The sequence below is a fragment of the Neophocaena asiaeorientalis genome, unplaced genomic scaffold, assembly GCF_003031525.2.
Source record: "Neophocaena asiaeorientalis asiaeorientalis breed wild unplaced genomic scaffold, Neophocaena_asiaeorientalis_V1.1 scaffold294, whole genome shotgun sequence".
NCBI lineage: Eukaryota > Metazoa > Chordata > Mammalia > Artiodactyla > Phocoenidae > Neophocaena > Neophocaena asiaeorientalis.
The window spans coordinates 283,063-297,433 of NW_020173945.1; the positions used below are offsets into that span (position 1 = coordinate 283,063).

The 14,371-nt window shown below is 52.1% G+C and overlaps 1 protein-coding gene across 1 annotated transcript in view; it reads left to right on the forward strand.

Annotated features, from left to right (window-relative positions):
- The window catches only part of MROH2A (maestro heat like repeat family member 2A), a 37,248-nt gene that overhangs the window by 10,105 nt on the left and 12,772 nt on the right, over nt 1-14,371 (forward strand). Inside the window, 14 exon segments of the mRNA XM_024752781.1 lie at nt 385-483; nt 1,096-1,247; nt 1,749-1,892; nt 2,994-3,086; nt 3,313-3,360; nt 3,363-3,393; nt 3,521-3,634; nt 5,624-5,763; nt 6,562-6,655; nt 6,658-6,713; nt 7,854-7,976; nt 8,998-9,077; nt 10,942-11,050; nt 11,842-11,937. Coding sequence (XP_024608549.1) covers nt 385-483; nt 1,096-1,247; nt 1,749-1,892; nt 2,994-3,086; nt 3,313-3,360; nt 3,363-3,393; nt 3,521-3,634; nt 5,624-5,763; nt 6,562-6,655; nt 6,658-6,713; nt 7,854-7,976; nt 8,998-9,077; nt 10,942-11,050; nt 11,842-11,937 — 1,379 coding nt within the window.

The window sequence follows — 14,371 nt, forward strand, 5'->3', positions numbered from 1 at the left end:
ATCTGAAAGGGGAGCTGGTGGGAGCGGGGCTGGAGGCGAGTGTGGTCTGTCGCCGCTCCTCTCTCTCTCTCCCCCTCGCATTGCAGTTTCCCTTCTTTCTCTGCTTTCTCCTGATGCCTGTTGCCTTTTCACTTTCTCACTCCCAACCTTCTCCTCTTCCTCCTCCTCCACCTCTCTCCCCTCCTCCTCTCTTTCCCACTTCCTTCCCCCTTCACTGGCTTCCATCTCTTCTTACCTCCCCTGCCTCCCACTCTCCCCTGTGACCCAGCCGGCACAAAGCGGCTCCCTGGCTCTGCACCGGGGCTGGAGGTGCAGCTGGCGGGGCTTTCCTCTCTGCTGACTCTCCTGCCCTGACGTCTCGTGACCTCTGCCCATGCCCCACAGTGTTTGAGTTCATGCCATACATGGGCATCACCCTGGCTACCATATTCACCATGCTGAGGCTCACCGATGAAGCCGAGGTGCGCCAGGTGATCTGCAGTGGTACGTATCCCACCTGGGCCCGCAGGTCCGGCCCAGTCGGGGTGCTGGGGGCTGGGGAGGTGGAGTAAACAGGTAGAGATGGAAGGGTGATGGGATTCACAGGAGGGGGTGACCAGGGACATGTTTCCAGGTTCGGCTTGACTTGGGCAGGTCTTTGATGCCATTTACATCTGATCACATTGCCCCAGGTTTTGATAACTTAGTGTTTCTGTGGACCCAAATCCCCAATACCTGAGAAAATGAGGGCAAAATGTGTTTGCCACCCTCTGCAGTGGAATCCCCCGGATGTGAGTAAAAAGAGGTTTGTTCCAGGCCCCAGCCTTGACCTCGGTACATGGGCATCAAGGGCGGGTGCCAAGTCACACCTGCGCGCTCTACCCGCTCCGGGGAGTCTTTCACACACAGACATGCAGGGTAAACATCAGGGGGCTCTGAGGGAGTTGGAAGGGCAGAGAGGGAGGGACTCAGGAGATTTTTCTAGCAGTGTCCTTGGCCATCTCAGTGACCTGCTGGTTATGGAAGTGCACGAGGGCTCCCTCCTGAGAAGGTGGCCTGGGGAGCCTTTGTCCTTCCTCCTGCCCCTCTGGGCTCACTGCACATGCCCACGGACAGCCATGGAGACCTTCTGTGAGAACGTGCAGTTTTACCTGAGGCACCTAGAGGACAGTGTGTACCCCGTGATGACTGAGGAGCAGTTTGCTGTGAAGCTGTTCCCCATGTATCGCTATTTTGTGACCTTGTGGCTTAGGGACAACAACCCCGAGGTGAGACTGCCCTGCTCGGGGGTGGGGGGCCCGCATGGTCCCTGGGTCACGGCTCCCCAGCCTGCGGTGCTGGTGGGGCTGAGATACCACGTGGTCCAGGGAGATGGGGAACTGATTAGTGGTGGAGCCACGTGGGCCTGGAGCCTCAGAAGGCGGCTTGATAAAGGTCCCTGGAGGTGCTAGATGAGGGTCCCTTTCACATGCCTGCCAGGCGCTCTCCGAGCGGTTTACCTATGGGAGCGATTTCCATGCCAACTCTGTGCCATAGGACTGTTTTACAGCTGAGGAAAGTGAGGCATAGAGAGATCAAGTGTCTGCCCAGTTACCTAAGTGACAGAGCCAGGACTTGGGGGAAAGTCTGGGTTCACTGCCCACCTCTGGGGCCTGGGGGAGGCCTGGACTCTACTTCCAAGGTCCCCTCTGTCTTGTGGGTGGGGCTGACATGACTGGGCCTTGCTGAGTCCTGGGCCCAGGGGTCTGGAGACGCTGCTTCTGTGGTAGGTGAAGCTGGGGCTCATCAAGTCCCTGAAGCCTATGCTGAACCTCATCCTGCCCAGCAACAACGTGCGTGAGCAGGTGTACGACTACATCCCCCTGCTGCTGGCAGAGTACCAGGCCCACCTGGAGGCACTGTTCATCACACAGGTGAGGGGCCGAGTGGGTAGCGGCCTGGGCTGGAGGCTTGAGGCATTTGGGGCTCCCAAGTGTCCCAGGTGGGGAGTGTCATCTGGGTGGGAGATAGAGCCATGGGGCCTGGCACCTGTAGGATTTCCAAGAAATGAACGCTGCCATTCCAGGTGGAAAGGATGAGATCCCAAAGGGTTTTGGAGGCCGCAGTGAGGTCATGGCCTTTGTGTCAGTTTCTTAGGGCTGCTGTAACAAAGAACCATGAGGTGGGTGGATTAAAACAACAGAAATTTATTCTCTCGTTGTTCCGGAGGCCAGAAGTCCGAAATCAAGGTGTTGGCAGGCTGTGCTCCTTCTGAAGGCTCTAGGGGAGAATCTTGCATCTTCCAGCTTCTGGTGGCCCCAGGCACTGCATCACGGCAGCCTCCCCCTCCACCTTCATGTGGCCATCTTCTCTGTGTCTGTGTCCGCTCCACTTCTCGTAAGGACACCAGTCATTGGATTTAAGGCCCACCCTACATTCCAGATGATCCCATCTCGAGATCCGTAACTAATTACAAGTACCCTGTTTCCAAGTGAGGTCTGTATTCTGAGGTTCTGGGTGGACACAGATTTTGGGAGGAACACCATTCGACCCCTGCCAGCCTTGAACTCCTGTGAGATGGAGCCTTTGCAAGGTTCTGAGTGGAGGCGTGACCTGGGCTGATGTATATTGTGCAAGGGGTCACTCATCTACAGACGAGGTGAGGCTCTTCGCTGTAAGAGCTGGGAGCAGAAATGAATGGGATGGGTTTGGGGAACCATGTGTAGATCATTCGGTCTAAAGATGGGCTTCACCTCCCAGTGACTAGGAGAGAAAGGGGAAGAAGGCCTTGAATGTCACGCTTGGTGGCCCTAGTGCAGCCCTGCCCAAGCTTTACCATGCATGGGAATCACCGGGGGCTGGTTGAAACAGAGTTGGATTCAGAGGTCTGGACAGGGCCTGAGAGGTGGCGTTTCTAACTAGCTCCCAGAGGAAGCTGATACATCCGGTTGATGGAAAACACAGAGTAGCAAAGGTCTGGAGTTTGACCCTGAGTCGGTAGAAGGTCACGTGCCACCGCTTCCCACCTTTTGCAGGTCTTGAGGCAGATCCTGGAAATGTCAGTGACCACTAACACCCCTGTCCCCCAAATGCAGCCGCACACCATCTTCACGGAACTGCATGTCCAGGTGAGGCTGGCAGGCTGTGCTGGGCGTGGCCTTCTCAGGGTGGGTCCATGGGAAGGGGGCTGCGGCAGGTGGCGCGGCCCACCAGGGCGAAGGGTGAGATGGTGGGGCCCCCGTCCCGCTCACGTGTCTCCTACATCCCTCTGGGGGCGAGGCCGTGGTGCTCCTGCAGCTGCGTCCCCTGTCCGGCTGAGATCTCACCCACCCTCCCTGCGTGACCCCGCCCTAGTTGTGCTTCAAGGCCCCAGCCCAGCAGCAGTACAGCAGCCGGAACATGACACGGAGGTCATGTACTGCTTCATAGCCCTTGGTGAGGCTCCCCCAGCTCCACTGTGAGCCCACGGGAGTCCCAGCCCCTCTGAGCACTGGGCCTGGGGCTGCCTCGTCCAGCTGCTCTGGCTCAGGGGGCACGACTAAAGCGGTCCTTCCCCCTGCAGCCTGCTCCTACCCCAAGGAGCTGATGAAGTTCTTCCTCAGCCAGATGGAGATGAGCAAGGAGGCCATCCACGTGGGGACCCTGATCCTGGTTAGGGCAGCGGTGAGCACACATGGTGAGCGAGGGCAGGAAGCAGTACAGGGGTTAGGGGTGATGGGTCTCAGCCACATCTGCACCTCCTTCATTTCCTCTTTTATAGACACTACTGGCTGGGCCAAGAAATCACAGCTCCGGGTTGCTTCATGTTTTCTATCCTTGAACATAGCCCACCCTCCACACCCTTACCCCTTTCCTTAAATCCCGAATCCCAGCTTCCACCTGAGTCTGAATTTCAGGCTGTTTACCTGAATCCCCCAAAGCTAAGTCAAAGGCTGAATATAAAGCCTAGTTACACCATATAGACGTAGCCCTAAAGCTCTGTTGACCCAGTGCTGAACCTTAGTCTGAACCCCTGATTCTAAATCCCTAAGCCCAAATCCTAAACCTGGCCTTGATAAAGGGAAATACTGTCCCCAACAGCACCAGCTCAGAGAGCACCTTTGCGTGAATTTGAACAAGGTGCCCCCTACTGGCAGCATGTGGTCTTGCATGACTCGAGAAGAGCATGGGTGGCTTCAGTTCAGTCCTTCAGCTGGGTGCTCTTGCACAGTGCACAAACCGGGCAACTGTACGTGAACCACCTTCTGCTGCCAGTAAGCCCCTTTCTTAAAGAAATGCAAATTTAAGCAACAGTGAGACCCTTTTTACCCATCTGATGGGCAGAGATGATAAAGATAATGACTAGTGCTGGCCTAGCCATTTTTCTGTAAGAGCCCAGATAACAAAAACATTTTCAGCTTTGCAGGCCACATGGTCTGTGACAATTATGCAACTCTGCATTGTAGAGCAAAAGCATGGTCTGTATAGACTGCAGAGAGTGGTGGTGTTCCAATAAAACTTTATCCACAAAAACAGGCTTTGGGCTGGTTTTAGCCTTAGGGCTGTACTTTGCTAATCCCTGGTCTAGAGTACAAAAAACCAGGCTTCTATACTTCATTGATGGGGGTGTAGATTGATTAAACCTTTCTGGGTTCTCAATTGGATAGGGCCCAAAACTTGGGCTCAAAGATCTAACATTTTGTCAATTGTCTGAAGGAAATAATTGCCCCAAAGCAACTGGATAAAGATGTTCATTATAACGTTGGGCATAAAAGCCAAACATTAAGAACAACCTACATGTTCTTCTATAAGGAATTTGTGGAATTAATGATAATATAGCAACATATGGAATATTATACAATCCACACTTTTTCATGGAAACACTGCCCTTTATATATTAAGTATAATAATACAGTATGAGACAGTATATATAGCATGACCTCGGTTATGTGAAAGAAGTCTAGGTGTTTATGCCTAAATGAGTTTAGAAGGATACACCTAAACTGTTAAGGGTGGTTATCTTTTATTTTGATTTTACAATGAAGAAATACTTTTTTTTTTTTTGCAGTACGCGGGCCTCTCACTGCTGTGGCCTCTCCTGTTGCGGAGCACAGGCTCCGGATGCGCAGGCTCAGTGGCCATGGCTCACGGGCCCAGCCACTCCACGGCATGTGGGATCTTCCCGGACCGGGGCACGAACCCGTGTCCCCTGCATCGGCAGGCGGACTCTCAACCACTGCGCCACCAGGGAAGCCCAACAAATACTATTTTTATAATCAGAAAAAAAGTTTTCCATTTTGGAGATAAAAACTTTAAATTGTAACATTCTCCCTTTTTTCTTTTTTATAATTTTTATCGGGATGTAGTTGATTTACAATGTTGTGTACAGCAAAATGAATCTGTTATACATATACATATATCCACTCTTTTAGATTCTCTGGTGCCTGAATACCTGCCACCTTCTACCCCAACCTCATTTCCGTCTGGACCCTCGGCGGACATGGTGTGTGCATGTGTACACGGGTGTGTGTACATGTGTGCATGCATGTGTGTTTACTTGTGTGTGTGTGTGTGTGTGTGTGTATGGGGGGTCCTCCCCGGCCCCCTGGCCCGCCACCCTACCCTGCCTGGCCGGGTCGCCCTGCAGGGTGTGACTCTGTGCTTTGGCCTGTGTGCCTGGGGCCAGGCCGGGTCTCCCTGCAGGATGTGACTCTGTGCTTTGGCCTGTGTGCCCGGGGCCAGGTGAAGATGGTGCTGAACGTGCTCCACGACTTTGAGGAGAGGATCCAGGAGTCGGAGCAGTCCTGGCAGATCGGCGCTTGGCGGGTGAGGCACCCTTGCTCCATAATCAGGTCTCCGGGGGCCTCTTGGAGCAGTGTTCTCAGCCCCCAACCAAGGCTCTTACTAGATCTCAGTAAGAAATTGCCCTCTGTGTCTCCTTCACCAAAGTGAAGTGGGGAGTTGGACCCAGGCAGCCAGTGGCCAGCCTCTGGAGGCTGCCCCTCCCAGCCACGGGGCACAGTGCCCTGGGCTGGCTGAGCCCCCAGTGGGCAACCGCCTGGAGTCACCGATGCCTCCGAGGTTTTGGCCTTGACCTCGGACCCTTGCCCTGAGGGTCTGGTAGTTTGGAAGGAGAGAATCGGGAGTGTCCAGGCTTCTTCGGCTTCTCCACAGAGTGGGACCTGAGGCCTGGATTTCTTCTACTCAAGGCCTGGAGAGCATGGGCAACCCTGCCCCTCCTTCCACGGTAGGTTGGGCGGCCTCTAGCACCTCCTCCCAGGAGAGCACGGCTGAGGCTCTCTGTTCCCACTGGATCCCCAGCGACACAGGAACCCCTGGCCCAGAGTAGACGCTTGTCAGGTGAAGGTGTGAAGGAGGACACAACAGCCTCTGTTTAGGGGTTCCACACAAACCCCCTGCTAATGGGAGGTCATGGCCCTGGTCTGACTTGCTCATTACTGTACAGCCAGGACATAGCATATAGTAGGTGCTCAATAAAGATGTGTTGAATGAATGAATAAATGAGTGAGCATTTCAGGCACCCAGGAAAAAGCTGAAGGAGCAGACCCTACCCACCCCGCCCCCCGCCAACACTTGTTCTTCCCCTTCTCATTGGCCTCACAGAAGGACCATCCCTGGAGGCAGGAGACAGTGAAGGGTGCCCTCATGGTGATGTACAGCTGCGTGGCCTCGTACTGCCACCCACAGATGCTCCTAACCACGTGGACAACCCCATCACTGCTAAGATCGTTCACCACTACTGCAGCAGCTGCCAGGTATAACCCCGGGACGCCATGGACCCACAGTGCCCAGGGGATGCCCTCTTTGAGCCAGGCTGGCGGAGAGTCGCTCTGCATCGTTATCTGGGCACTGCCAGCCCTAGCCAGGAGTCCTACCGGACACCCAGCATTTGGGAAGCCCATTGCCCCAGTCTGTGCTGTTCTCTGCTGCAGTGGGAGGGGGGAGCAGCCCTCCCGCGAGCACTGGGTGGGATGCTTGTGGGTCCCTGAAGACAAGCCCTCCACTCTTCCCAGCCCCTCGCACTCCCTCCCTCACCTCTGCCCTCCACCCTGACACCTGACCCAAGCCCTTTCATAAGGGACAAGAATGGGCTTGTCTTCAGAGGTGCAAAGGGACTGGCTACTTTCTTGGAAAGGCAAGGAGGAGAAAACACAGAGAATAAAGGAGAAATGACTTTATTATTATTGTTTTGAAAACTGTGGTAAAGGACACATCACGTGAAATTTGCCATCATAACCATTTTTAAGCATGCAGTTCACTGGTGTTAGGCACGTTCTAACTGTTGTGCAGCTATCACCACCATTCATCTCCAGCACTCTTCGTCTTCCTAAACGGAAACTCTGTCCCCCTAACACCAGCTCCCCATTCCGCCTCCCCAGCCCCTGCCCCCGCCCTTCTGCTTCCTGTCTCTATAAATTTGACACCCCAGGTATCTCGTATAACTGGAATCACACAGTGTTCATCCTTTTGTGACTGGCTAATTTCATTCAACATAATGTCCTCAGGGTTCATTCCTGCCTTAAAAGCAAAAACGATTTGATGTCCATAACTTATTCTGCCTCTGTGGTGACGCACAGGGCGCAGAGCCCCTGGTCAGTGAAGGTGTCCCCTGACTGGCTTGCTGTCCTCAGGCACAGCGTGGAGGGCTTCGGGGAGGCAGCACTTGCTGGGGGGCACTGGAGGGCTGTGCCCTGTCCAGCACCTGGCCCACATCTCCGCCAGGTGGCTGAAAGACAGAGTGGGGCTAGCCATCTCTCAGAGCGCTCCTGGCACTGCCTCTTCTTTGGCGTGGGGAAGGAGCATTCTATGTGGCCGCAGGGTCCGGGGGCTCAGGCTGGGGCTTGGGGTCTTCGGGGCTCCCTCACAGCCTGTCCCTTGTCATGGTCTGGGCACAGGACATCTGCCTCAAAATGGCCTTCACTAAGAGTGTGGTGCAGGTCACCGACGCTGTCAAGAACATCAAAGACCTGGAGGACTTCCAATTTGCCCCAAAGGCGACCCTTACTGGCATTATCATGGTAAGCTGGGTCGGGGGGCTTCCTCCATCCTGGGCGGTTTGGGGGTCTCACTCTGCCGACCAGCTTCCCCCTGGTCAGAGGTCCTGAGAGCATCTGAGGCACCAGGCGGCTGGCAGGGGTCTCTGAAGCCCCTCCTGTCTCAGTTCTGCTTTGATCCAACTGAAGGAGTTCTGGGTATGACATTCGTATGTCCGATAAAGGGTTTCACGGCCAGGAAACATTCCGGAAGCCAGAGCTGAAGACCCTTCCCCTCTTGGCCCTGATTTGCCACCGAGGTGGCTGGTTCAGGGCTGGGAGACAGAGGCCCACGGACTGAGCCCTGAGGTTTCTCCAATAGGCGGGACCAGGGGACAGGGCTCTGCTGTAAGCAGGACAAAGCTATTTTTGCACAGAACTTTGTTAAGATCTAGAAGGTGTCACCTGTCCAAAGGCAAGAGGCGATGGCAGGGGCCGATGAGACTGTGGGGCGACCACTGTCCCTCGTCCCCAGGCCTCCCCACACCCTTGCAATGTCTTGGCCCCTGGAAATCGCTCCAGCTGCATTGGAAGCAGCCTGGACGGAAGAGAGATGCGGGTAGAACAGGAGGTGCTGAGAAGGAAACAAACATTCCTGCTCGGGGCTGAGCACTACACGCACGTGTAATTTCACGCCAGCCTGGCCCAGCCCTGTGAACCAGGCCCCCAAGTCCTCATTTTACACATCAGGGCTCAGGCGGGGGAAGTGACCTGCCCAAGGGCACACAGCCAGTAAATGCCAGACCTGAGTGAGAAGCATCGGCCCATCTTTGCCCCACTCCTTCCACAAGACTTTGCTGCCTCCCCTAAAATGTCAAAGACCAACTGATGGTGAAAAGAATGGAGGCGATATGGGGTGTTAGAGCCCGTCATACAATGTCAGGTCCTCCTGGCTCTAACCCTAGGAGTGCGGCTGCCATCGTGGTCACTGTTGGCCCAAGCCCCTCTCTTGCCCATCCCGGGACTCTGGGTGGCTTGATGGCTCACTGCCCTGCTGTCTGGGCAGGCGATCATCAAGGCAGAACCAACTGACAGACTGGTTTCTCCAGTGCGGACCATGGCCATGGATGCCCTCTCATACTTGAGGTGAGCTGGGCCCCTAACCAGGCCCCAAGCGCCTCTCTGGGGTGGAGGTAAAGTCTGAGACAACCCCTCAGTGCTTTATGGGGAGGTTGCACCTCCTTTGCCCTCCCTTTTTGCCTTTGTAGCTGGAGTCTTGGGTGGCAGCTCCTGGGGCAGAGTGGGTCTTCCTAGGAGATGGGGGTCTGCTTCCACCTGCTCTTTTTTTTAATAATTCTCAGCAGTATTTCAAGTTGGGCCCTTCTCCTTGGATTGGGAGGTGAATGGCAGGTGGGTGGGTTGTCCTTTGGTCCATCAGGGGATGTTTTGAGCTAGAAATCACACAGTGACACAGACTAGCACAGCCAGGAGATGGCATCCTTCAGGCCGGGGTGGGTTCAGTCAAGAAGTCTGTTTATTGATATGGTATTGATACAGGTAATACATAGTAATAGAACGCCTGACGGTTGCCTTCCTGGAATTGTCCATCCACTGGTGGGGCAGGGGGAGTGGGAAGAAGTTAGGCGTTTGTAAAATGAGTACTTGAGGTGGCTGGGTCGTTGCTAGGAACTCTTCTATTGGGGCAGATTCATATTCATATTCATATTCGGCGCACAGCAGAACTATGTGTTGCTTTAAAAGGGTGTACATAGGCAGATTTTTTTTATTTGTTTATTTTTGGCTGCGATGGGTCTCCGTTGCTGTGTGCGGGCTTTCTCTAGTTGTGGTGAGCGGGGGCTTCTCTTGTTGCAGAGCATGAGCTCTAGGCACGCAGGCTTCAGTAGTTGTGGCATGTGGGCTCAGTAGTTGTGGTGCACGGGCTTAGTTGCTCCGCGGCACGTGGGATCTTCCCAGACCAGGGCTCGCACCCCTGTCCCCTGCATTGGCAGGTGGATTCTTAACCACTGTACCACCAGGGAAGCCTTAGGAAGATTTTAAATAAAACTCACATACATCCGTTTAGGGACTTGGAGATAAGATATGCATACACAAGGAATTATAGGTCAGAGCTGAGTATTTGTAGGTGAACCACAAAGGAAAAAATCTGAGACCAAAAAGGGGGCTACTAACAAGATGTGATTCAGCTGATGGGCTGTCAAGGGGCTTAGCGTGGGAGTTGGCTTTTGACGTTTGACCTGGACTTTAAAAAGATTACTGGATTTGGGAAGGAGCTGGAGGTCCCAGCAGGGTGAAATATAGGAGGCACAATAGAGCCGATGGGGAACCTGTAACAATTCCGATACCCTGCCCCACTGCAGACCTTTAAATAAGGATTCCTGGAGCCAGGCATGGCCCCTGGGCCCCTTAAAAAGCCCTCCTAGGAGTCTAACGTGCACGTAGGCTTGAGATCTATCTATGAAGGGGACAGAAAGAGAGAATGAGCTAGTGTGCATCAAGCAGCTAGCTACCACCCCCGAAGGTTTATGAAGACACACGTGGCTGGGCTCCACTCCTGAGTTTTTGATTCAGTAGCTCTGAGGTGCAGCCGTAGAATTTGCGTTTCTAATAAAAGCTTCAAGGGGCTGCAGCTGCTGGTCCAGGAATTACAGTTGAAAACTCCTGGGCCGGGACCAGCCTGGCAGGCAGAGCCTATGGTTGTGGTTCAGTGAGGACCAATGGAATGGTTCTGAATAGGAGACGGGGAGGCTCACAGCAGGCAACAAGGAGAGAGGTGGCCTTGGACCCCTGAGTCTCCCGCTCAATCACAGACAGTCCCTGGCCACCAGTGGGTGGAGCCGGGGCCCTTGGGGAGAGATGGTTGCCTGAACCCCCAACCAGAGAAGCTGGCCTCTCCCTCATTCTGTGACATGCCTCCACACCCCAGACTGGGCAGCGGGTGGCAGGGTCTCACCTCTCCACCGACCACTCCTCTTGTCACTTCTTTCCCTAGCAAACTGAAGCCTTTCTACTCCACAGAGGAAAACAGTGAGCTGGTGGAGATTAGTATACATGCTGTCATTTCTCTCCAGCCCCCAGGAGAGAACGATGAGTCCATTAAGGTAGGTCCCTCTGGGCCACCTCATCTGCTGGGTCAGGACTTAGAAGTTTACATTATCATGAGCAGTGCCGAGAGCCCACCATCCTGAACCTGTGAGTGGTCAGAGGCAGCAAAGTGCAGCAGGCTTTATCAGTAGGTGTAAGGTGATGCTAGCTGCTGTAACAGATAAACTCCGAAATCTCCACGGTTTTACAAGATGAAAGGGTATTTGTCACTCAAGTGAAGTCCAGTTGGCAGCAGCAGTGGAGAGGGGGCTGCTTCGTGCAGTTCTTCAGGGACCTGGGCTGAAGAGGCCTCACCGTATCTAGTGCATGGCTCCAAAGGTCCCTGTGGGTAGTGATAGCCAGCTTGAGAGAGAGGGCCGGGAGGATTTATGAGCTGTGTTGCCTGCCTTCCATTGGCCAGAACTCAGTCACATGGCTCCACCTAGATGCAAGGGGTCCTGGGAAATGTAGTCCCTGACTGCATGGCTGCTTCCCAATAAGGCTGTGGAAAAGCAGGACGAATCTTTTGTGGACAGGGAGCCATCTGTGTCTCAAGGTCCTGGCCCTGGATGAGGGGTCAGGAGAACTGGGCTCTAGGAATTCGGTTTCCTCCTTTGCAAAATGGGCTCCTCTTGAGGTTGTCTTACATGTCACATGAGAAGCTACGTATAAAGAACTCAATCTGAGCAGAAATCAAAGGGCGGTTATCAGGCCATCTCACACTCCCTGGTGTGGACCGGCACAGAGTCCTGGTGTGTGGCTGTGTGAGCCCCGATTGCCACCCAGTTCTCCCCTCTCTTGGCCACAGACCCTGTATGTGAACGCCCTGCGTGCCCTGGAGCAGCTGATGGAGGGCCTCGTGCAGAGGCAGCTGGACCCCAAGGGGCTGCAGGAGATGGTGCCCGTGAGTTGCCTGGCAGAGGGCCAGGAGCCAGGGAGGGCCACCCCTCCCAGAACACTGGCCTGAGGGCCAGACTCTCAGTGGGAAACAGGGGTATACGTTAAAAATTGATTTGGTAACTTTATTTAGATAAAACTTCAAATTGGCTGAAAAGTTGTGAGAATACTACAAAGAACTCCTGTATACCTTTCGCCCAGATCCACGATTCTTAAATATTTTTTAAATATTTATTTGTTTATTTATCTATCTATTTGGCTGCGTTGGGTCTTAGTTGTGGCATGTGGGATCTTCACTGCCGCGTGTGGGATCTTCCTTGCGGCATGTGGGATCTTTAGTTGCGGCATGCGGGCTCTTTTTTTTTAGTTGCGGCATGTGAACTCTTAGTTGCGACATGTGGGATCTAGTTCCCTGACCAGGGATCGGACCCGGGCCCCCTGCATTGGGACCTTGGAGTCTTAGCCACTGGACCACTGGGGAAGTCCCCAGATCCATGATTCTCAATATTTTGTGACATTTTCTTTTTCTCTCTCTCTCTTTTTTTTTTCTCATACACACACACACACACACACACACACACACACAATTTTGAATCATGGAGAGTCAGCTGTAGATTAGAACAAGAGTGTTCTCATATAACAACACAATGTTCAAAATCATGAAATTTAACAATGATACCATGCTATATTCTAATCTACGTTCTATATTCATATTTCACTAACTGTCCCAATTATGTCCTTTACAGTTGTTTCCTCCCAGACCCAGGATCCACTCTGGATTATGAATCACATTTCATCTTCATGTGTCTTTAGTCTTTCTCCGTTAGTCTGGAACAATTTCTCAGTCTTTGTCTTCATAATCTCGGTATGTTTGAAGTGTGCTGGGTGGGTTTTTTTAAAAAATTAGATTGTTTGCATTCTTATTATTAATTTTTCAGAGGTTGTACGTATTCTGGAAACAAGCCCTTTATCATCTATATGATTTGCAAATATTTTCTCCTGGTCTGTGACGTGCCTTTTCATTGATTTCACAATGTCTTTTGAAGCAGAAGTTTCTAATTTTTTTTTTTTTTTTAGAAGTTTCTGATTTTGACGAAGTCGACTTTATCATTTTTTTCTTTTATGGATCATGCTTTTGGTGTCATGTCTAAGAAATCTTTGCCTAACCCAAGATTTTCTCCTAGTTTTCTCCTAGAACTTGGTATATTCAGGTTTTACAATTACGCCTGTGATATATTTTGAGTTGTTTTTAAATATGGATCAAAGTTTATTTTATTTATTTTTTTGCGTATGGATAACCAGTTGTTTCAGCACCATTTGTTGGAAAGACTGTCTTTTCTCCATTGCATTACCTTTGCATCTTTGTCAAAAATCAATTGACCATATATGTATGGGTCTATTTCTGGACACCTATTCTGCACTACTGATGTTTTTGTCTGTCTTTATACCAATGTCATCCTGTCTTGATTACTACAATATTATATAATAAGTCTTGGAATCAAGACAAGAGAGTATAAGTCCACCGACTTTGTTCTTTGCTGCTATACCCCACAAATATTGATATGTTGTGTTCTAATTTTATTTTAGTTCAAAATGCATGTCAATTTCTCTTTCACTTCTCCTTTGACTCATGGATTATCTAGAAATTTCTAAATATTGGAGAGTTTTCCAGAGATCTTTTTGGTTTTAATGCCTGATTTAACTCCATTGCAGTCTGAGGAGATACTTTGTATAATTCAAATTCTTTTAAATTGACTGAGACTTATTTTGTTGCCCGGGTACGGCCTGTCTTGGTGAATGTTCTGTGTGTACTTGGAAAGTTTTCTGCTGCATTGGGTGGTGTGTTCCTAAATTTCGGTTAGGCCAAGTTGGGTCTTCATTGCTGCACGCGGGCTTTCTCTAGTTGCGGCGAGCGGGGGCTACTCTTCGTTGCGGTGCGCGGGCTTCTCATTGCAGTGGCTTCTCTTGTTGTGGAGCACGGGCTCTAGGCGCGCGGGCTTCAGTAGTTGTGGCACGCGGGCTCAGTAGTTGTGGCTTGCGGGCTCTAGAGCACAGGCTCAGTAGTTGTGGCGCATGGGCTTAGTTGCCCCACGGCATGTGGGATCTTCCCGGACCAGGACTCGAACCGGTGTCCCCTGCATTGGCACCACAAGGGAAGCCCCTGATTTTGTCTTCTTGATCATCAGTTACCGAGAAAGAGGTACTGAAGTCTCTATCATTGTGGATTTGTTTATTTCTCCTTTCGGTTCTATCAGTTTTTGCTTCGTGTTTTGTTAAGCTGTGTTATTAGGTGCATGAACATGTAGGCCCTGGGGTGCAGGGTGGGCTGTGCTCCTGGCCTTTTTACCTCCAGACAAACATTTGGAACAAAGCCAAACACATCAGCCAAGCAGCTTCTTGGTGAGGATGCTGGGGCCTCTCTCGCTTTGCTCATAGCCTTC